Source organism: Papio anubis, chromosome 1 (genome assembly GCF_008728515.1).
Source record: "Papio anubis isolate 15944 chromosome 1, Panubis1.0, whole genome shotgun sequence".
NCBI classification, from domain to species: domain Eukaryota; kingdom Metazoa; phylum Chordata; class Mammalia; order Primates; family Cercopithecidae; genus Papio; species Papio anubis.
This window is the reverse complement of record NC_044976.1, coordinates 176854801-176878134: the sequence shown is the minus strand read 5'-3', so window position 1 is coordinate 176878134 and position 23334 is coordinate 176854801. Positions and strand designations below refer to the sequence as shown.

The 23334-nt window shown below is 40.0% G+C and overlaps 1 protein-coding gene across 4 annotated transcripts in view; it reads left to right on the top strand.

The window, feature by feature from the left end:
• RNF2 (ring finger protein 2) overlaps positions 1 to 23334 on the top strand; it is a 55750-nt gene that overhangs the window by 19411 nt on the left and 13005 nt on the right. For 2 of the 4 annotated variants that reach the window (XM_017951345.2, XM_003893395.4), the window contains exon 2: positions 21122 to 21210. In XM_017951345.2, coding sequence (XP_017806834.1) covers positions 21124 to 21210 — 87 coding nt within the window. In that variant the 5' untranslated portion in view covers positions 21122 to 21123. Of the gene's footprint in view, positions 1 to 15330; positions 15372 to 21121; positions 21211 to 23334 lie in introns of those variants that run through there. The other 2 variants (XM_009191712.4, XM_017951344.3) reach the window with 2 other exon arrangements.

Sequence of the window (23334 nt, the reverse complement as noted above, 5' to 3'; positions counted from 1 at the left end):
TCCATTTATTTATGTCTAATGTCTTTCAGAATGTTTTATAATTTTCAGGATACAAGTCTTTTGCCTCCTTGACTAAGTTTATTCCTAAGTATTATTGTTTTATGTTGTTGTATGTGGAATTTTTTAAATTTCCTTTTCAGATTGTTCATTGTTAGTGTATATGAATGAAATTTTTTTTTTTCTTGCAACTTTGCTAATTTCATTTATTCAGCGTTTTAAAGTTTTGTGTGTATGTGTGGAGTCTTTAGGGCTTTGTGCATATAAGATCATGTTGAGAGGTGAAGCCAGCTGGACTTCTGGGTCAGGTGGGGACTTGGGGCGCTTTTCTGTCTAGCTAAAGGATTGTAAAATGCATCAATCAGCACTCTGTAAAAAGTACCAATCAGTGCTGTGTGTCTAGCTAGAGGATTGTAAAGGCACCAATCAGCACTCTGTAAAAACGCACCAATCAGCCCTCTGTGTCTAGCTAAAGGATTGTAAATGCACCAATCAGCCCTCTATTTCTAGCTAAAGGATTGTAAACCCACCAGTAAGCACTCTGCAAAAACGCACCAATCAGCGCTCTGTGTCTAGTAAAGGATTGTAAATGCACCAGTCTGTACTCTAAAAATGCACCAATCAGCGCTCTGTGTCTAGCTAAAGGATTGTAAATGCACCAATCAGCACTCTGTAAAAATGGACCAATCGACTCTCTGGAAAATGGGCCAATTAGCAGAATGTGGGCAGGGCCAAATAAGGGAATAAAAGCTGGCCACCCAAGCTAGCAGCAGCAACTTGCTTGGGTCCACTTCCATGCTGTGGAGGCTTTGTTCGTTTGCTCTTCACAATGAATCTTGCTGCTGCTCACTCTTTGGGTCTGCACTACTACCTTTATGAGCTGTAACGCTCACCTTGAGGGTCTGCGGCTTCATTCCTGAAGTCAGTGAGACCATGAACCCACCGGGAGGGACAAACAACTGGGAATGCTGTAAGAGCTGTTAGGGCTTTAAGAGCTGTAACACTCACTGCGAAGGTCCTTGGCTTCACTCCTGAAATCAGCAAGACCACGAACCCACCAGAAGGAAGAAACTCCAGACACCTCTGAAGGAACAAACTCTGGACACACCATCTTTAAGAGCTGTAACACTCACCGCGAAGGTCTACGGCTTCATTCTTGAAGTCAGCGAGACTAAGAACCCACTGGAAGGAATAAACTCCGGACACAATGTCATCTACAAAGATATTATTTTACTTCCTTTACAATTTGGATGCCTTATATTTCTGTTTCCTTTTTTTCCCCTACTTGCTCTGGCTAGAACTTCCACTAGTATGTTGAATAGAAGTGATAAAAATACTACTTCCTGCTTTACTGTCTCATTTTTTTTAGTATCAACATGTACACAGCCACAAGCTTAGGAGCCCTTCTTTCTTTCCTTCCTTTCTCATTTCCTATATCCCATGTATTTTACCATTTAGTTATTTTTGAGCACTGCCTTTTCTAATTTATTCTTGTTAACAGCTCTACTGTAGGCCTTTCTCATTTCTTCTTCAGATTATTGCACAGATTAGGATCCTTGACTTTCTCAGATCTGTCCTTTATTATTGCCAAAGGTGATCTCTTCAATCATTGCACTGTCAATCTTTCTTGACACCTTTGTATCGCATACTAGGCCTCACTGATGTAGTTCACATTTAAATTCTTCAGCCTCACCCTGTGCTGAGTCTGTACTCCCTAACTTCTTTTCTAGTCGTTTAATAGTGAACTACTTGGAGTTTCCCAGACATGCAATGCTGAGTGTACTTTTCCTTATTATGTTGGTCCTTCAGGACTGCTTTCTTTCTTCACTTGGTTAACTTTCACTTAACCTTAAACTCTTCCTCCAAGGATGAGTCTCTTTCTCCAGGAAACATTTTCTGATTTCTCCTCTCCCATTTGACTGCTTATTTATGCTTTTTTTTTTTTTTAAAAATAGCATTTATCAAATCATATTGAAAACGTTCAAGGATTGTCTGCCTCAGTAGCCAATACATTCTTAGAGGTTCTCATTTTCTATCACATGATAGCTTAATAAATGTTTCGTAAATTGTTGCACTCAACTGGTTTTCATTATGGATCTGTTAGTATCTAATATGGGTATGCAAAGGAACAGAAAGAAAATAAGGCTGCTACTGTTATAATGAGTGTTGACTCAGACCTTGATAGGTAGGTGTATCTTGAAACCTTAAAAACAGATTAAATTGGGCTATTAAAGTATTTATGTCTGTGGTGGGGTCAGGGGTAGTGTTAGAGGAGATGAGATAGTGATGGGTGATGGGAGAAATGTGGTAGGAAGCACAGATCACACTAAATTAGATCTGCATTTTAAGGGAAGCTTTAAAAATCTGAAAAATATTTATTTTCCTTGTAACACAACTTAGTTATAGAGAGTCTAGAAATGTTAAGTTTATTACTAGTGTTCAAAAACTTAAGACCGGATAATGGAGGTTTGGCAAATTACCTTGGAGTGCTTCCCATTGTATATTCCATATCGTGGAAAAGATACAATCTAATTAGGAATTGGTATTGCTTTTTTAAATAAAGAAGCTATTAGGTTACCAAGAGTAATTTAGATGAGTATTCCAGATGTTTAGTACAGTGACAAGCTTTTCAATAAAGAACACTTTGTGTCTTTAGAAGCTTACAGAAATTAGTGTCTGTCTTACAGCTGTAGTCTTAGATTGAACTGCGGAAAGTGGTTTTTATGAGGTGATAGTTACTGCAGGCAATGTTATGATGGCAGTTGGATTGCTTACTCAGAATTTATTATTGCTCCCTGGTTTGCCTAGTCTTGAATAAATTTCTAAAATCCAACACCTGTATCCTGTAAGCAAGCATTGCTTTAATTAAGGAAGAAAGTATTTGCTCATTCACATGTTGTGTAATATAACATAAAAGGAAAAGAAAAATGCTAAAGATTGAGAGAGTTAATTAGTTGTGACCTTTATTTTACTGTGTGCAGAAGGAACAGTAACTATGGGAGAAAAAGATACCTCATTAAAAGAGAGAGAAGGCATCTTAGTTTGTCTTTGTTTCATAGTGCTTAGGAAAGTGTATGTCAAACGAAAAAAAATGCTTTGTAGGAAAATGGGATAATCTAAGTAATTTAAAAGTATACTTTTTTTTTTTGTCTTTGAGACGGAGTCTTGCTCTGTCGCCCAGGCTGGAGTGCAGTGGCACGATCTCGGCTCACTGCAACCTCTGCCTCCCGGGCTCAAGAGATTCTCCTACCTCAGCCTCTCGAGTAGCTGGAACCACAGGCACGTGCCACCACTCCCAGCTAATTTTTGTGTTTTTAGTACAGATGGGGTTTCACCGTGTTGGCCAGGATGGTCTTGAGCTATTGACCTCGTGATCCGCCCGCCTCGGCCTCCCAAAGTGCTGGAATTACAGACATGAGCCTCCGTGCCCGGCCTTTTTTATTTTTATTTTTTCTTTCTTTCTCTTTCTTTTTGTTTTTGAGACAGAGTCTTGCTCTGTCGCTCACGCTGGAGTGCTATGGTGCGATCTCGGCTCACGCCAACCTCCGCCTCCCAGGTTCAAGCAGTTCTCCTGCCTCAGTCTCCCGTAAAGTGGTTACATTTTCTGAAATGTATTTCACATTTGTTTAAAAAGAAATTAAGGGAACTGCTTATATGCAGGATAAAGACTTAAGTGTTGTCTGTGGGAAGTTGGTTATATTCATTGATGGGTTATAGTCACTCTTATCTTTGGTCAGCGTGGTAGGCTGAAAAATGTCCCCCAAAAGATACCTACATTTTAGTTTCTGCAACCTGTAAATGTTAATTTACTTTGAAAAAGGGTCTTTGTATGTGTGATTAAGTTAATGGTATTGAGATGAGATTCTCCTGGATTATCCAGGTAGGCCTTAAATGTTATCACATGTGGCTTTATAAGAGAAGGGGCAGAGGGAGATAACAGCCACAGATGAGCATGAGGCAGTTTGACCACAGAGGCAGATTGGAGTGGTATGGCCAGAAGCCAAGGCATACTGGCATTTGCCCCAACCTGAAAGAGGTAAGGAACAGATTCTCCCCTAGGGACTCTGGAAGCCAAGTGCAATCCTGCCAGTACTTTGATTTTGGCCCAGTGATATTGAATTAGGACTTCTGGCCTTCAGAACTGTGAGAGAATAAATTACTGTTGTTTTAAGCCTTCAAATTTGTGATAATGTTACAGTGGCCATAGAAAGCTAATATAGCAATCATTGTTCAAAATGTAAATGGACACTTCTAAGTAACTCAATTTACCTAAACTCTTTTTCCTTTTTGGGAGTATAATTTATAGCTCACTCATATTAAACGATAGCTTTATTTCAGATGCTCTCTGTAGACCAGAAAATTTTTACGATTAAAGCACCTGGTAAACATTTTTAGGTGCATAACTCTTGACAGTTTCACTCAAAATGTTATATTTAAAGTTCCTTTTTTGAGAAAAATGTTTCATCCAATCTGGAAGTTCCTTCATGGCTGCCTTCTCCCTCATAACTACTCTGGTAAGAGTACAATTCAGACTCCTAAAACTTTACAGCACAGAGTAAGCTCTTTTGCCTGCAAATCTGCTATTTAGTATGAATTCCTCTTTCACCTGAACTGTTGAAAATATACATTTGGCTGGGTGAATGGCTCATGCGTGTAATCCCAGCATTTTGCAAGGCCAAGGTGGGCGGATTGCTTAAGCCCAGGAGTGCCCAAAACCAGTCTGGGCAACATGATGAAACGCCATCTCTACAAAAAATACACACAAAAAACAACTTGGCATGGTGGTGCGTGCCTGTAGTCTCAGCTACTTGGGAGGCTGAGATGGGAGGATCACCTGAGCCCAGGAGATAAAGGCTGTGGTGAGCTGTGATTGCATCACCATGCTTCAGTCAGGGTGATAGAGTGAGACTCTGTCTAAAAAGAAAGAAAGAAATAAAATACACATTTGAGGCTATTTATCTAAGAGTTGAGCTGTGAGTTCACAGTGATCCAGCACGTGCCAGGGTCTCACTTGAGACTTTGTTTTATTGACAGTCTGACCAAAGAGTAAAGGCCATGGAGATTCTGTATACTTTAGCCCTATACACTTTTTTTTTTTTTTTTTTTGGAGACGGAGTCTTGCTTTGTCGCCCAGGCTGGAGTGCAGTGGCACAATCTCAGCTCACTGCAAGCCCCGCCTCCCGGGTTCACGTCATTCTCCTGTCTCAGCCTCCTGAGTAGCAGGGACTACAGGCGCCCGCCAGCATGCCCGGCTAATTTTTTTTTTTTTGTATTTTTAGTAGAGTTGGGGTTGCACCGTGTTAGCCAGGATGGTCTCGATCTCCTGACCTCGTGATCCACCCGCCTAGGCCTCCCAGAGTCCTGGGAACAGGCGTGAGCCCCCGCACCCGGCCAAGCCCTATACTCTTAATCATCAGACAGCAGTGTGCCTACTCTATAATACCATAATCCCCTCAAAGATTGGATATATGTTTGGAACTAGGGAGGAGGGTAATCCAAGAAACATTTTATAAATAATTTGCTAATTTCTAATGAAATTTAAGCCAGAAATGTTCCTGTTCAGTATGTTTCTTTTTCCCTTAAGCTTCCAGGAACCGAATATTTAGCTACATACAGATTACTAACAGTTGACAACTAATAAAGAAATCTGCCCTTTCTGGCAAATTTTGTTCGTTATAGAATAAGCCTTAAATGAGTAGTCTTGAATCAGCCGTATGAGGCACATTAACCAAAGATTTTAGTACTTTCCGTATTTTCTTCTCTAACTTATTTTTTTGAAAGAGTATTAGTGTAAAATTCGCAGTAAGTTGGGGGTAGCTAAATAATTTTTTCCCTAGTCTTTTACATGTTAGGGGACTAGGAAATAGAAGTGCTTCTTCAAATTGAAATAATAGAGAAGGTGATATCATCTGTTTTATGACTGTGATGTATGGAATGTGCCAGGTATTTCATATGAATATCTCATTCAGTTTTGCCAGTGAACCTGAAAATTTTTATCACTTTGCAGATTAAAAAAAAAAAAAAGCCTTAAGAGTTTGAGAAATTTGCTTATGAATCCACAGCTAGTGACTGCTAGGGCTAGGATGCAAATCCAAGCTGATCCAGTTCCAAAGATCATTTACTATGCTTTCTGACTGTCTCTTTTGTTGTTTTATAATGTAAAGGGATCCCTAAAATAGTTCTCTGCCTTTACTCTGGGGGAATTTATGGTTAAATGGATCCGTTTTTCCTTGATTGGTCTTGGGAACAAATGTATGGCCTAGTCAGAGGATTCAAGAGTCTTGGGATCTCAAAGAGTTGAATGGGAACCTCAATTAGTATTATCCTAATTTTTTTTCATATGAACCTTATTCTTTGCTACATCTAACTACTGTAGACTGCAGTATTATTCTTTGCTACATCTAACTCCTGTGGACTGCAGTATTTTCATACTCCCCTCAACTAACTTAAGGATTGTAACTTAGGAGTGGGATAGGAGTGGGATAGAGATGGTGTTTTAGGGAACCTCTGCGTAAGTATACTTTGTTTGCCAAGTAATACAAAGTGAGTATTTGTGTAGAAATAATGTTGTGATTATTGGTTAGGTCCTTAGACTAGTCTTCAGAATATTAACCTATAGTATAATTGAGCTAGTATACAAATACAGATTTTCCCATAGTTCAAACACATTAATTTTTTTGTTTTTTTTTTTGAGATGGAGTCTCATTCTGTCGCCAGACTGAAGTGGGCTGGAGTGCAGTGGCGCGATAATTGGCTCACTGCAACCTCTGCCTCCCAGGTTCAAGTGATTCTTCTGCCTCAGCCTCCCAAGTAGCTGGGACTACGGGTGCGTGCCACCACGCCCAGCTAATTTTTTAATTTTTAGTAGAGACAGCCTTTCACCATGTTGGTCAGGATGCTCTTGATCTCTTGACCTCGTGAGCCACCTGCTTCAGCCTCCTAAAGTGCTAAGATTACAGGTGTGAGCCACCATGCCCGGCCAGGTATATGTTTTTAATGGAAAAATGTAGAATGAAAATTTTAGTTTCTAGTTGGGGATTTAAAATTTTAGTTTCTAGTAGAGATACAATTTTTGGAGCAGAGACAGAGTAATTATTACAGCAATAACTGCACCAGTTCTCCTCTGCCCTAGTTCTTTCCCAGGACAATGTGATGAGAGCAGGATATTCTTTTGATATATGAGGAACCAGAAAATACTAATCTGGGAACTTGCATATATGTTGTTCAACCCCAGCTCCTAAGAGAGGGAGATAGACTTTTGCTTCCTAATATAAATCTTAATCCTTAGAGCAGAAGGTTGAGGAGGAACCTAGGTTCTTAATCTTTGGAATATAAATCAATATTTGGGGTGAGGAGGGAGATCAGACTAGTTTCAAAATTTACAGCCCCTGGAATGTCTCCATAGTCTGAGGTTTCATCTTCCTTGAAATGTAAACACATAGTACCAGAGAGGTAAGTCTCTTACTGTCTATTATTAATTAAAATGTCCAGTTTTGTCCTTCAAAGGATAGATTTCTTTGCTAAGAAATAACCTGACCATGCAGAAATGTAGAAAATATTTTCTCTTTGTATAGAAAATAAACCGACTGTTAAATCTTTCTTTTCTCTTACCTTTTCCCATGTTTTGGCTTGGATTTTGTTTGTTTGTTTGTTTGTTTTGTGCCAAAGTTCTTTATTTGAAGGAATGGTATTAATGAGAGAATTTAAGTGGGTATTTTGGTACAACTTACAGAAAAGTTAGGATAACCAAACATGCATACCTTGCCCTGGTTACCAGGGAAGTCACCCCCATTGGCTATGGGGAAGTGAGCCTAAGGATTCGCACATCATTGTTAACCAAAAAGTGACTTAAGGCAGGTCTCTGTCATTAGAGGTTTATTTAACCAAGGTTGAGGATGTACCCTGAAAAAAAAAAAAAAAAAAAAACAGTCACAGGAGCATCTCTGACCTGTGCTTTTTCCAAAGGGGATTGGGAGAACTTGATTATTTAAAGGGGAAAAGAGCAAGCAGGAGGATTAAAGGAGGGAGGGTAGGCAGTGAGGCAAATGGTTACATTCTTGTGAGGCTCTGATTAGCCTCAGTATATCTATATTTTACATGTGAAAAGAGGGAGTAGGGGAAAAAGTCAATTATACATTCATCTCAGGGTAGGCCAAGGGATGATTTCTGGTTTTTATCCTTGTCTTCTACCTGTGGATATAAGCTGGTAATTGACATTGTTAAGGTGAGCTTCAACAGAACTCAGTTTTCGGGCTGGTTTATAGGGAAGATACGTATCCTGAAAGATTTAGATTAAGATGAAGGAAGCCATCTTGGGAGATATGTGGCCCTCTATTGTTGTGGGAATGTGGCTTATGGATGAGACTACATATGTTTCGGTTGTGAAATTATAGCTATCTGGGACCAAAAGGAAAGCAGTATTGCCTGACTTAGTTCCTAAGCTTTACTTTCCCTTTGGCATAGTGAGTTTAGAGTCCCGAGATTCTATTTTCTTTCACATCATCACTGTCTTCCAGGATGTACTTGTCAAAGAGTTAACTCTGCCATGCTAGATTCAGACCCACCTCCCCGCCAATCTTGGACAAGTTGAACATGGTCACCCAGTTCTTTGGTAGATTTCACCTGCTCACTTAGGTAATGCATCTCAGTGAAGTCACATAGTGTGTGTGGTTTTGTCAATGACCAGTTCGTGCATTTTCAGTAGTGACTGATTCATGCTTTTTTCCAAGTATAATGCATGTTCCATTGTCTTCAACCTGCCCTCCCATTTATTACGGTCTGGTTTCTTGATGGCCCAGAGGAATATTAGGCCTCTCTGTTGGTTGTGCAGCTCTGTCACTTTCTCATTATATCTTCTTTCCTCATGATGTTGGTGAAGAAATGTCATGGCAAAGCCATATCATTGTGGACAAAGTAGTAAAGACATGAATTCGGTAGATGTAGAGACAAAGCTCGAGATTAATCTGGCAGTTGATGGTTCTGGTGGTAGGGGTTGCTGTCATCATGGGAGGCGGCTAAGAGGTAGCACTGAAGTGGTGGTAGGAGCCTTGGGGCTGCTAGAGGGTGCTGTGAGGAGGTAGCAGGGGGCTGACTCTGAGCTGCTGGCTAGGGTGGGGGTTCCAAGCACAGTTGAAGCAATAAACCAAGGTGACTGTGAAGAATGTCTGGACTTCCATGTTGAGGAGTTTTTGGGTTATTTTTTAGGCATGAAAATGTGAAATGTTGAGGTTGCCTAATTTGAACTCCTCTTTTTATTTATTTATCACCATTGATGAGTTCTTGAGCAAATATTTATTGAATGACTACTATATGCCAGGTACAGTGCAGGGTATTGGGGATATTGTGGTAAATAAGAGATAACTACTCTTAAAAAGCTTAGCGACTATAAAAATGCTATGGTTAAGAAAAGAGAGAGCATGAGAGAAAGGTTAGAATTTCTTTAGAATGTATGAGGGAGCTAGCTATGGGAAAATCTTTGGGGAAGAAATCACTCCTTTCCAAGCAGAAGGACAAGCTAGTGAAAGGACTCTAAAATGAGAATGATCTTTGCAAGACTGATGAAGAAAAAGATGGCAAGTGTGGCTAAAACATATAGTTCACGCCTGTAATCCCAGCACTTTGGGAGGCTGAGGCGGGCGGATCATGAGGGCAGGAGATCAAGACCATCCTGGCTAACACGGTGAAACCCCATCTCTACTAAAAATGCAAAAAATCAGGCGGGCGTGGTGGCACACGCCTGTAGTACCAGCTCTTTGGGAGGCTGAGGCAGGAGAATCGCTTGAACCCACAAGGTGGAGGTTGCAGTGAGCCGAGATTGTGCCACTGCACTCCAGCCTGGGTGACAGAGCAAGACTCTGTCTCAAAAACAAACAAACAAACAAACGAACACAGTGAACGGAACTCAGAATGACATATATTTAGGTTGCTTAAATAGAGTGAAATTATACATTTTGCTCTACAACTTGCTTTTTTTAACTTAATGTGTGTTGTGTACATATATTGAGTTCTGTGTCAGTGTTTATAACTACGTAGTATTCGGTACTGTGGACATTTCCTAATTAGCCATTTTTCTATTTACATAGACTTTTATGGGATTTTTGCTACTACAAATAACGCTGTGATGACCATCCTTATACATATGCTTATTCTATCCCTGTATGAGAATTTTTGCTGGGTAAATTTCTTTTTATTTTTAATTAAAAAATTTTTTTTGCTGGGTAAATTTCTTAAGAGAGTTATTACAGTGTCGAAACTTAGGAACCATTTGACAGATACAGGCTGCTTTGAGAGGTGAGGATTCAGCTAAGACAGTAGAGTGAGTGTTATTCTTTTATTCAGCCAAAGAGCAGATATACTCAGCAATTTTTAGAGAGTATTCCAGTCTGTTCTTTTAGTGCATTCTGTTTCATTGGCATCTATTTTTCAGATAACTGTCTTTTGATTTACAGCAGTTAATTTTATTGAGTTTTTAAAAGGATACATAAATGTGATTGTTCTATAGTTTAAGGTACCTGTGTATGTTAAAATGCATATTATACTGTGGTTCTAAGCCTGATGTGTCTACTGTTACTTATAAGGAATGCAGGTAAGATAATTACATCATTTGATCAACATACATTTTTATTGTATGTCGGTCAAAGATAATAAAGTGGAAATACATCTACTTCTGTAATCTGTTCCTTCTCACGACATTTCTGACACTAAATATGTTTTTTTTTTCTACACTAACAATTCTCCAACTCTTTAGTCACCAACTGGGTATCCAACAATTGATTCAGGTCAGTGATTACGCTACTCAGAGTGACCGCTAGACTCCACACATTAAGGGGTCGGTCCCCACAACAGACTGCCTCCACTTCAGATGCCATTAAGCCCATGCCTCGTGTACTTCTGACCAATTGGCTGTAAGTTGGGGATTTCCACAATCCCCTTCTCAGGTTTGATAATTTGCTAGAATGGCTCACAGAACTCAGAAAAGCATTTTGCTTACATTTATCGGTTTATTATAAAAAGGACACTATAAAAGATATAGCATATTAAGAGGTAGAGAGAGTGAGGTCGGGGTTCCAACCATAGGAGCTACTATCCTATGGAGTTAGAGTGTATCACCCTTCTGGCACCCTGACCTTCCACGAATTCCATTATTTAAGAATTCTAGTGGAGATTCCATTACATGGACATGACTGGTTAAATCATTGGCCATTAGTAATTAGCTGGATCTCCAACCTCTTTTCTCTTCTTAGTGGTATGGGTAGGATGGGACTGAATGTTCTGACCCTCTAATCTTGTGGTTGGTTCTTCTGGAAACCAGTCCCTGTCCTGAATCTATCTAGGGGTCCACCTAGAGTAACCATATTAGCATAAACTCAGGTATGGTTGAAACAGGCTTACTGTGAATAAGAAAAGTGGCTCTTCTCACCCCTATGACTCAGGGATTCCAAAGGTTTTAGATGATCTGTGCCAGGAACCAAGGAAATACAAGGAAAAAAAGAGAACAAATACAGTCTGCCTTCCTGTATCAGTGTTTTCAACCCACTACAGGTTGAAAATATTAGGGAAAAAAATGGTATAGTTGCATTTGAACATGTACTGATTTTTTCCTCGTCATTATTCTCTAAACAATACCGTATAACAATTATTTACATAGCGTTTACATTGTATTGAGTATTGTAAGTAATCTAGAGATGACTTAAAGTACGCAGGAGGGTATGTGTCAGTTATATGCAAATGCTGTATCTTTTTATATAAGGGACTTGAGTATCCATGGATTTCGGTATCTGGGAGAGTCAGAGGGTGTCCTGGAACCAATCAATCCCTCTTAGATACTGAGGGACGACTATATATGTTTCGGTCTCCCAAAGTGCTGGGATTACAGACATCAGCCACTGTGTTGTGTATTTCTTACAGCATGTCCATAGAGATTGTGTAATGGCCCCATATAGCTTGATTCAACCGTTTTCCATTCAAGAAATAAATTTCTTATGCTAAACACTGTAATTACGCCTCAACTGCCAAATTGTTCTGTCCCCAGAACTTTGCCGATGGTTTGACAATTCCTGTTTATGCACACACTTTTAAACACTAGCGTTCTCGCATTACTGTAAGTCCCTGAGACTGGATAATTTATAGAGAAAAGAGGTTTAGTTGGCTCAAGGTTCTGCAAGGCTGTACAGGAAGCATGGCTGGGGAGGCCTCAGGAAACTTACATTCATGGCGGAAGGTAAAAGGGGAGTAGGCAGGTCCTAGATGTCTGGAGCTGGAGGAAGAGAGAGCAGGGGGAGTTACTAGACACTTTTAAACAATCAGATCTCACGAGAACTCGTTATCACAAGAACAGCAAGGGGGAAATCCACTCCCATGATCCAGTCACCTCCTGCCAGGCCCCTCCTCCGACATTAGAGATCATAATTCAACATGAGATTTGGGTGAGGCCATAAATCTTAAACCATATCAACTAAATATTAGTCATCTTAATTTTTGTCAACATTGCAGACAAAAAATAGAGCCTATATAGAACACATTGTTTTGATTTGCAATTTACTGATTATTAGTGAAATTTAGCACAATTTAATTGTATTGGTTATGTATTCTGTTAATTAGTCATTCATGATTTTGCTTATATTGAATTGTCTTTTAAATTGATTTGATGTAGTACTTAGTATATATTACGGATATTGTTCTTTGTTAATTTACATATGTTGCACATACTTTCTTCTTAGCTATTGCTTATCTTTTAAATTTGCTCATAGTGTCTTTTGTTGATTTTGTGTGCAGGATTTAAAATTTTGTGTGGTGAAATATGAACCTTTAGTCTTCTGGGTATTTTATCTTGCTTTTAGGCTGCCCCTCTTTTCTTCTAGATCTTTTATGGGTTCTTTTTGTTTTTGTTTTTGTTTTTTGGAGACGGAGTCTCACTCTGTTGCCCTGGCTGGAGTGCAGTGGCACAATCTCGGCTCACTGCAACCTCTGTCTCAGTCTCTGTCTCTCGGCTTCAAGCAATTCTCCTGTCTCAGACTCCCAAGTAGCTGGGACTACAGGTGCCACCATGCCCGGCTAATTTTTTATATTTTTAGTAGAGACATATCTTTTATTCAGAAGTATAATTAATGAGCTGTAATTGGAAATTGGGCCTGTGAAACATTTATGGAGGCTATTGTTCTAGACTAGCCTCTTGCACTGGACCCCACCAGATCAGAACAAACCAGAATGGAGTCACTTGTGCTAAGTGCCACATAATCAAACTTGGAAATAGGCCAGTTTTCTAAAAAATAGGAGTTTATAGTCAGTCTGAGTCTTCGTAATAAGGAAGTCCCTGTTTTAACCTTTTAAAGGAAAGCATCTTTGAAACAATCAGTCTGCTTTTTGTACTGTTTCTGCTTTCTTCAGCCTTTTTCTTCTTTTAAAGCCAACCTCCTCTCCTCTCATTGGAAGTCATTTTATTTTATAAAATGAGATGTTGTCCAATTCCAGGAGCCCAAATAAAAGCCAATTGTGGGCCGGGCGTGGTGGCTTATGCCTATAACCCAGCACTTTGGGAGGCTGAGGTGGTTAGATCACCTGAGGTCAGGTGTTTGAGACCAGCCTGGCCAAAAGTACAAAAGTTAGCCAGGCGTGGTGGCGGGCGCCTTTTAATCCCAGTTACTCAAGAGGCTGAGGCAGGAGAATTGCTTGAACCCGGGAGGTAGGTGGAGGTTGCAGTGAGCCAAGATCGCGCCACTACACTCCAGCCTGGGCGACAAGAGCGAAACTCTATCTTAAAAAAAAAAAAAAAAGCCAATTGTGTCTTTAAACTTGTCATAATTTTGTCTTTTGATAGGCCCATGGTAGACCTAGATCTTGTTCTGTTGTGTGACAAAGATTATTTAGGCTGTTGTGATCTAGGGAGCACATTCTTGTCACTGGAAAAAATCCTTAAGATCATTTTGTGTGGCACCTCACTTTGTATCTTCTTTACTGGCTTCCATTCTACTCTTCAGCTTTTCAGACTGTATCTTGGTCACCCATTCTTGTTCTTTTCCTCTTTCTCTACTCTGTGTATTTGTTAGTATCTATACATAGGCGACTCTCAAATATTGTTCATTGAAATCACTTTTCATTGAGATCTGAAAAACAGAAGGTAAATGTATTTCACATTCTTGGTTTGGGCAAGGGGGAACCACAGGCAGAAATATAGTTTCTCACTAAACAGAAGAGGAAAGATTAAATACAATTTTGGGGCAGAGTGAATTTAAATTAAATTTACATGAAGATGTATACTGATCTAAAGCAAAGAGACACTAATTCTCAAAGAGCGTATCTGTTTAGTGACATGTTCGTAAGAATTGAGATAATGATTTTGGCAGTCTGCGAGACTTTGCCCATAGTTTTGGTCTCGGGTTCACCTGCTGTACTATCTGGTAAGATAGCATCCATGTGGTAGTATTTAAGACTATAGATACCGGAGAACATATTACTCTAATGCAGACTTAACAGAAAGATAAGGAAGAACTAGAAAATTCTGCAAAGTCATGAAAATTGTAGTTTTTCCAAATGGTACCAGGAAATTCTGGAAGTGCAGCTGACTTGTCAATCACTCCTAAGTCTTATTTGCCACAGGAGTACAGATATCCAAATCAGATATAATTTGGTTATGTGGAAGATAACTAGTATCTCTAGAAGAATAATACTTCAGAGTATTTTATTTGATAGTTCCTATTAATTTTCCAGGGTAGCGTTCAGTAGACAGAAGGAGTGTTCTGCTTACAATTGGTCCTAGGGTAACAGGTACAGATTGGGACATGGGTTAGCATTTGGAATTCTTAGAAATTCCTCCAATGGATTTTTAGAAATTCCTCCTGAGTAGTTTTGGTTCTCTGAAAGATTTATTTTGTTGTAGTAGGATATATGTTAGAAATAATGGCACATGTGTTAGTTTGGTATAAAAGTAATTGCGGTTTTGGATTGTGAATTTTAAATCATCCTAACTAGGCTCAAACACATCTTTATTAATCAAAATAGGAACCATTACAATCAACACATTTTTGCCAATGAGAAATAAATTTGTTTATTCCTGTAGTGTGAAAATCCATGCTTTGGGATTCAGTGAACTCTTGGAAAGTTTCTGCATCGTGCTAGTTGTGGAAGTGTCTTCCCTGCAAAAAATTGTCGAGATGCTTGAATAAGTGGTAGTTGGTTGGCAAGAGGTCCGATGAATATGGTGGATGAGGCAAAACGGTAGCCTAATTCTGTCAACCTTTTTTTTTTTTTTAGGTGGAGTTTCGCTCTTGTTGCCCAGGCTGGAGTGCAGTGGTGAAATCTTGGCTCACTTGCAACCTCTTGCCTCCTGGGTTCAAGCAATTATCCTGCCTCAGCCTCCTGAGTAGCTGGGATTACAAGTATGTGCCACCACGCCTGACTAATTTTTGTATTTTTTGTAGAGATGGGGAGTTTCACCATGTTGGCCAGGCTGGTCTCGAACTCCTGACCTCAGGTAACCACCTGCCTCAGCCTCCCGAAGTGCTGGGATTACAGGTGTGAGCCACGGTGCCTGGCCTCCTTCAACTTTTGAAGTGTTGGTTGTGTGACGTGCATTTGAGCATTGTTGTGGATAAGAATTGGGCCCTTTTTGTTGATCAATGCCAGCCACGGGCATTGCAGTTTTCAGTGCATCTCATCGATTTGCTGCTCATAGTTCTCAGATGTAATGGTTTTGCCAGGATCTGTAGTGGATCAGAAAGCTGTAGCGGCAGCGGACCACCAGAGGGTGACCATGACTGTTTTTTTGGTGCAAGTTTGCCATTGGGAAGTACTTTGGAACTTTGGAAGTGCTTCAGTCCAACCACTGAGCGGGTCATCACTAGTTACCAAATAAAATCCACTTTCGTCACAAGTCACAATCCAATGGATAAATGGTTTATTGTTGCGTAGAATAAGAGAAGACAACACTTAAAAATTGTGCTATTTTTGATTTTTGCTCAGCTCATGAGACACCCACTTACCGAGCTTTTTCACCTTTCCAGTTTGCTTAAAATGCTACGACCATAGAATGGTAGACGTTGAGTTCTTTGGTAACTTCTAGTGTAGTTATAAGAGGATCGGCTTCTATGATTGTTCTCAGATGGTCGTTGTCAACTTCCGATGGCTGGTCACTATGCTCTGCATCTTCAAGGTTCTTGTCTCCTTTGCAGAACATTTTTTTTTTTTTTTTTTTGGAGGCAGAGTCTCGCTCTGTTGCCCAGGCTGGAGTGCAGTAGCATGATCTCGGCTCACTGCAACCTCTGCTTCCCAGGTTCAAGTCATCCTCCTGCCTCAGCCCACCAGTAGCTGGGATTACAGGCACATGCCAGCATGCCTGGCTAATTGTTTTTATGTTTTATTTTTAGTAGAGACAGGGTTTTGCCATGTTGGCCAGACTGGTCTTGAACTCCTGACCTCAGGTAATCCACCACCCTCCTTGGCCTCCCAAAGTGCTGGGTTTACAGGCGTGAGCCACCGTACTCAGCCTGTAGAACTTCTTTCTTGGACCACCACTGCCCTGTATGTTCATTAGCAGTTCCTGGGTGGAATGCATTGTTGATGTTGAGAGTTGTCTCCAGTGCTTCACAAACCATTTTGAACTCGAATAAGAAAATCACTCAGATTTGTTTTTTGTCTAACTCCATTTCCATAGTCTAAAATACACATAAACAGCAAGTAATAACTCATTAGCAAAAAAAATAAAGTGAGAAATGCCCATTAAAATGATGTATAACATAACCACATTGAAGAATGTATTCCAGTATCAAATAGTGAATTCCAACAATGCAAACACCACAATTAATTTGCACTAGCCTAATATCTACATAGAAGCTGGCCATCTATATTTATACATGATTCACCTCAAATTCAACAACTAGAGTCATCTTCAAAGCAGCATCATTGGATAGACTCTGGCCATTGTTTTTTTCCCCTGCTTCTTTGTTTGCTAATATGGAACAAAGCCTCTTATTTTTCTGCTTGCTTTATCTACTAGTATCTTATAAGTAGGTCTTTAATTCTTAGAGGATAAAATATCTTTTGATTTTTAAAAATTATTTTGATAGCTAGGTTTATTCGAAGGGCTGTATGTTTGTTTTAGTTTGTATTTTGTCAGTTTTCTCAGGTTCTTTGAATGTTTTCAGCTACATAGTGGAGATTATCCAAATTTGCAATTTTCCATTTTAATTTTCTTTTATAAGTCCTGTATTTTATGTTTTTAGCTTATGAACAAGAAGACAGCCAGGGTTTTTATTATATTAACTTTGGGTCTGTTCCACAGTATAAAGTCTTGATGGCAATTTCTCATGTCTCTCCCCTCCACTCTTCACTTTCTCTCTCCTTCCCTCTCCCTTCCCACACAGGGTCTCTCCTATAGCCTCAAACTCCTGGGCTCAAGCAGTCCTCCTGCCTCAGACTCTTGAGTAGCTGGGACTACAGGCCAACTCTTTTTCTTACTCTAGTGACTATTATTAGGGGTGTGTGTGTGTGTGTGTGTATATATATGTGTGTGTGTATATATATATATATATTTTTTTTTTTTGAGACCTGAGCTCACTCTGTTACCCCGGCTGGAGTGCAGTGGTGTAATCTCAGCTCACTACAACCTCAGCCTCCTGAGTAGCTGGGGCTCCAGGTGTGTGCCACCACTCCTGGCTAACATTTTGTATTTTTTATAGAGAGGGGATTTTGCTGTGTTGCCCAGGCTGGTCTCAAATTCTGGGACTCAAGTGATCTACCTGTCTCGGCCTCCCAGAGGGCTGGGATTACAGGTGTAAGCCACTGTGCCTGCCCCCACCCCAACTTTTTTTTTTTTTTTTTTTATGTTTTTTCCTTAAAAAAAAAAAAATAAGGACAGGGTCTCACTCTGTTGCAGACTGGAGTGCAGTGGCACAATCGTACCTCACTGAAACCTTAAACTCCTGGGCTCAAGCGATCTTCCAGCCTTAGCCTCCCAAGTGTGTAGAACGATAGGCACACGACATCACACCCACCTAATTTTTAATTTTTTTGTGTGGAGATGGCGTCTTGCTGTGTTGCCCAGACTGATCTTGAACTCCTGACCTCAAGCAGTCCTGTGAGCCCCCGTACCTCCCCAGTCTTTAAGTCATCTTCTAGCTATCTGTTGGCTTTAACTGTTAGCCTTAAACCATGCCTTAATTCAGTTTCTGTTGGCTTACCACTAGAAGCAGCATTGTAGCAATTTTAAATGAGTATTAGGTCATTGGTTGTTTTCGGGGAGAAGACCTTAGGAAAGGATAGTTCATTTAGGATTTTGGGGGAGGCAATAGAGAAGAACAAAAGGAATATATGCTGATGGCGGTGGTAAAGCATGATAATGTTAGATGCATAAGGAGGGCACGTTTCAGATAGTTTGAGGGGTTTTGTTTCCCTCTTCTGACTTTAGCAAGAGAATCTTTTAGGGATGCTGTTTTCAAGTCAGTTTTATTTTAAGACCTTGGCATGCTGGTCACACAAGGCCATTGTATATTTGGTACTTTTTTTCCTTTCCTTTCTAGAGCTTCTCTGAGCTGTATTACCTTTGATGTGCCCCAAATTCTTCATAATAGCTGAGGTAACTAGAAATCATCCTTGGAGAAATTGTGCCATCTAGCCTACTAAGTGTAATAATTTAAGATTGTAGTAAGAATGCATATAGCAGGAATTCTACCAGGAGAAGCTTGCAGCTTTCACTTTGATTCACAAGAGAGGGTTGCCATAGTAGGTGTCTAATAATACTTATAAAATGGTAGCTAGGGCCTATGACTGAATAATCAAACTCTGTGATTACCAGTCTGTTAACCGTTAGCTCCAGAGTACAGGAATGAGGGACATGTTGTGTCTTCAGGGAAGCATGGGAATTTTTTTTTCCCCCACCATCTACTGGACCACTCTACTTTAGTGGTCTGTAACTGGAACTCAGTGTGTGTAGCAACTGTACTGCTCTTCTAATGCATACTTTTCTTTTGTGTTCTCTCTTAATAAAAAAATGGTTGCTTTCTCAGAGCCATATTTGACCCTTCTTTCTTATACCAGTGTCTTGTATATCACTTAGTGGTCTAATTGTCTCTCTGTCCATGTTTAATTGCTTTAGTTCAGATAGTTAATATCATACAGGTTTTTAACAACTTTCTCTCACTGATTTTATTGTTAGCTGCTTTCTAGTCTTCTACCTTCTATACTACTTGAGTTTTTGTGAATGATTTGATCATGTTACTCTCCTGTTTAAACCTTTTTTTTTTTTTCCTTTTTTGAGACTAAGTGTCGCTCTGTCGCCCAGGCTGGAGTGCAGTGGTACGATGTCAGCTCACTGCAACCTCCACCTCCCAGGTTCAAGCGATTCTCCTACCTCAGCCTCCCACATAGCTGAGATTACAGACACGCGCCACCACACCTGGCTAATTTTTGTATTTTTAGTAGAGACTGAGTTTCACCATGTTGGCCAGGCTGGTCTCGAACTCCTGACTTCAAGTGATCCACCTGCCTCGGCCTCCCAAAGTGCTGGGATTACAGGCATGAGCCGCCGCACCTGGCCCTGTTTAAAACTTTTAATATCTTCCAATCATAAGCGTGCCCATACATGGTGCTGTAATTTGCTTAGAACCCTCTTTTATACTTCCATTCCACTATAGTAATCTCTATTAATATATTTATTTTTTTCCTTTAAGCTCTGTTGGATTGATAATGCCTTTCTTTTTAAGGTTTATTTCATCTCTGCCAAAGCCTATTTAACTCCTTAAATTCCCCAATCCACCTCTATAATTCCATTTATTTTTGTCTATATTCCTGCTTAGACTTTGTCTTATCGATTGTAGTTGAGCTATTTGCATGCATTTCCTTCTAGACAAGGACCCTGGGGCAGTTCTGCTTGACTAGTGATAGATATTTACTAAATACTTGGATGACTGGGGCCACTTCATTTTTCTGTGCCCCACAGGAGTGAGTTTTTTATCTACAACCCTCTTCCCCACATTTATACTAGATGTCCCCCTACTCAAAGACAAGCAGAGAAGTTGGTCTCATGCTGTTCAGTTCATTTATATCAGGAAAGGAGGCGAAATTAATCAGGGTGGTGAGGAGACTTTGAAATGGTGTCAAATGGGGAACAATAGGCAGAACTAGGATATTTATCCAAAAGGAAAGGAAAATCAGGTGGGATATGATACCATTTTCCAAATATTTGAAAGACTGTCATGTAGAAAAATTATAGACTAATCATTATTATTATTATTATTAGTTTGTCTTCAGAGGACAGCTATAGGATGAATAGGTAGCAGTTTGGGTCTCAACATTAGGAAGAGCTTTCTGAAGATAATTTTTCATGAGTGAAGCTGTGAAAGTAGAGCAGAATGACTAGTGGTTTAAAGTGCTATAAAGTAGATATTTTAACTTGGGCAGCGTTGGACTAGATAGCTATGCTGAAGAATCTGAAATTTTCCTGATTTAGTTCTAAGTTCTATGACTGTGAATTTCATAAAAATATTTATTGTTTTGGGTTAAGATAATCTTCTATACATTCAGTAGTAATTAAGCACTTTTGATATGTTAGGTACTTCCTGTATGCCAGCTCTTAGGCGTTTGGAAGTCAGTAGGCTTTTACTGTCAAGTAGTTCATATTTATAAGTGTAAAAGATTCTTGAGTTTTTATTCTTCTTATTTTTTGAGAACCAGTGAATAATTTGTTTTTATTCTCAAGATTAACAATTACTAAAAATCAGTTTTGAGATTTACTTCCTGTCTTAATCCATTTGGCCTGCTATAACAAAATACTTTAGGCTGGATAATTTATAAGCAACAGAAATGTGTTACAGTTCTGGAGACTGGGAATTCCAAGATCATGGCACCAGCAGATGCAGCATCTGGTGAGGGCCTATTCCTTATAGCTGCTTCTCTGTGTCTGAACATGCTGGAAGGGCCAAAAGTTTCCGTTAAGCCTCTTTTATAAAGGCACTAATTTCATTCATGAGGGTGGGGCCCTCATAACCTGATCACCTCCCAAAGTCCCCACCTGTTAATATTGCTGCATTGAGATTAGATTTCAACGTAGGAATTTTGGTGGGACACATACATTCAGACCATAGCACTTCCCTTCCAAATACTAAAATTGTTTTTCTCTCTTTTTGATTTCCAGCAATGTCTCAGGCTGTGCAGACAAATGGAACTCAACCATTAAGCAAAACATGGGAACTCAGTTTATATGAGTTACAACGAACACCTCAGGTAATGACTAAGATGACTGCCAAAGGGCATATGAGACATGTAAACTGGGATACATTTTTAGAACATGAAAACTTAAATAGAACATACAGTAATAATAAATTTATATTCAATCATTCCTGACTTCTGTATGTTTGTTAACACTTTATTCATTGATTGAACAAATAATCTGAATACTCTATACAAGCTTTTGTGGTAGGTACTGGGTAAACAGTGGTGAGTAAAACAGATGTAGCACCAACCATGGACTTTATAGACATTGAACAAGTAAATATCTATAAAATTCACATGCGAGAAGTTGTAGAAAGTTGGGCAAGTCCTCCTTGCTGTAATAAGTACCGATAAGGCACCAAAGAAGACTGTTTTGAGATGATGGCAAAGACTAGGGGAGGAGCAGGTTTGAAGGCAATAAACATGCTTAACATTGGATTAATTTCGAGATTCCTATACAACAGGCAGGCAGAGATGCCAGCTAGAGATGATTTTTATATTAGTCTGGACTAAATATAAAATTTTAGGGATTGACAGCCAGCATATTTTAAGCAATAGGAATGGATAAAATCATCCAGAGAATTGAGCAGAGGACCTATAACTTCATCCAGAGCTGCTTCAGCATTTAGAAATTAGGTAATGGACAAGGAACCAGTGAAGGAAACTGAGAGGAACATCCAGAGAAAAAGAAGGAAAAACAGTATTTGAGAGGGGGGAGGGATTTAAAAGCTAAAGGAAGCCTTACCAACATGGAGAAACTCCATCTCTACTAAAAATACAAAATTAGCCAGGCGTGGTGGTGGGCGCCTGTAGTTGCAACTACTTGGGAGGCTGAGGCAGGAGAATCGCTTGAACCTGGGAGGCGGAGGTTGTGGTGAGCTGAGATTGCGCCATCGCACTCCAGCCTGGGCAACACGAGTGAAACTCCGTCTCAAAAAAAAAAAGCTAAAGGAATTATTTCAAGGAGGACGTAGTTAAAGTGTTTAACACTAGTGACAGGCTGAATAAGGTGAAGGTTAGACAAGTGTAAATTAGAGTTGACAATACAGTTGGCCCTCCACATATATGGGGTTCTGCATCTGTGGATTCAAGCAGCCACAATTGAAAAAATTCAGGAAAAAAAAATTTTCACAAAGTTCCAAAAACTAAAACTTGAATTTTCCATGTGCTAAGTACTATGTTGAATCCATGCAAATGAGGTGCTGTACGGGCATTGTATTAAGTATTACAAGTAATTTAGAGATGATTTAAAGTAGCAGTCCCCAGGGACCATTTTCATGGATGACAGTGTTTCCATGGATTGGGGGTGGGTGGGTGGGTAGGGGATGGTTTCAGGATGAAACTGCACCATCTCAGATCATCAGGCATTAGATTCTAATAAGGAGCATGCAGTCTAGATCCCTTGCGTGTGCAATCCTCAATAGGGTTCGGACTCGTATGAGAATCTAATGCCACCACTGATCTGACAGGAGGCGGACCTTAGGCGGTAATGCTTCCTCGTCTGCTGCTCAGCTCCTGCTGTGTGGTCTGATTCCTAACAGGCCAGTACCTGTCCATGGCCTGAGGGTTGGGATTCCTAATTTAAAGTACATGGGAGAATATGCCTAAGTTATAAGGGACTTGAGCATCCAAGGATTTTGATATCTGTGGAAGTTCCTGGAGCCAATCCCCCATGGATACCAAGGGTCAACTGTATATACTTGGTGACCTTGACAAGAGCAAGCTCACCTGAGTAGATTGTACAAGGTTGAGGGTTGAATGGAATCATGGTGGCAGTCTCATCATTGGTTCACACGATGAATCAAGGATATGATAATTATATATATATGGCCCAGTAAGGGGAGGGTAGAAGTGACAGAAGATGAATAGGCAGTTCTTCAGAGAAATTCAGCTATGCAGGGGAGCCGAGAAATGGAGTAAAAACTGGGGACCAATGTGAAATTGAGTTTTCAGTTGTGTTTATAAGATGGAGATAGAGGCCGGGCACAGTGGCTCACTCACGCCTGTAATCCCAGCACTTTGGGAGGCTGAGGCTGGTGGATCACCTGAGGTCAGCAGTTTGCGCCAGCCTGACCAACATGGTGAAACCCTGTCTTGACTAAAAATACAAAAAATTAGCCGGCCGTGGTGGGCGCC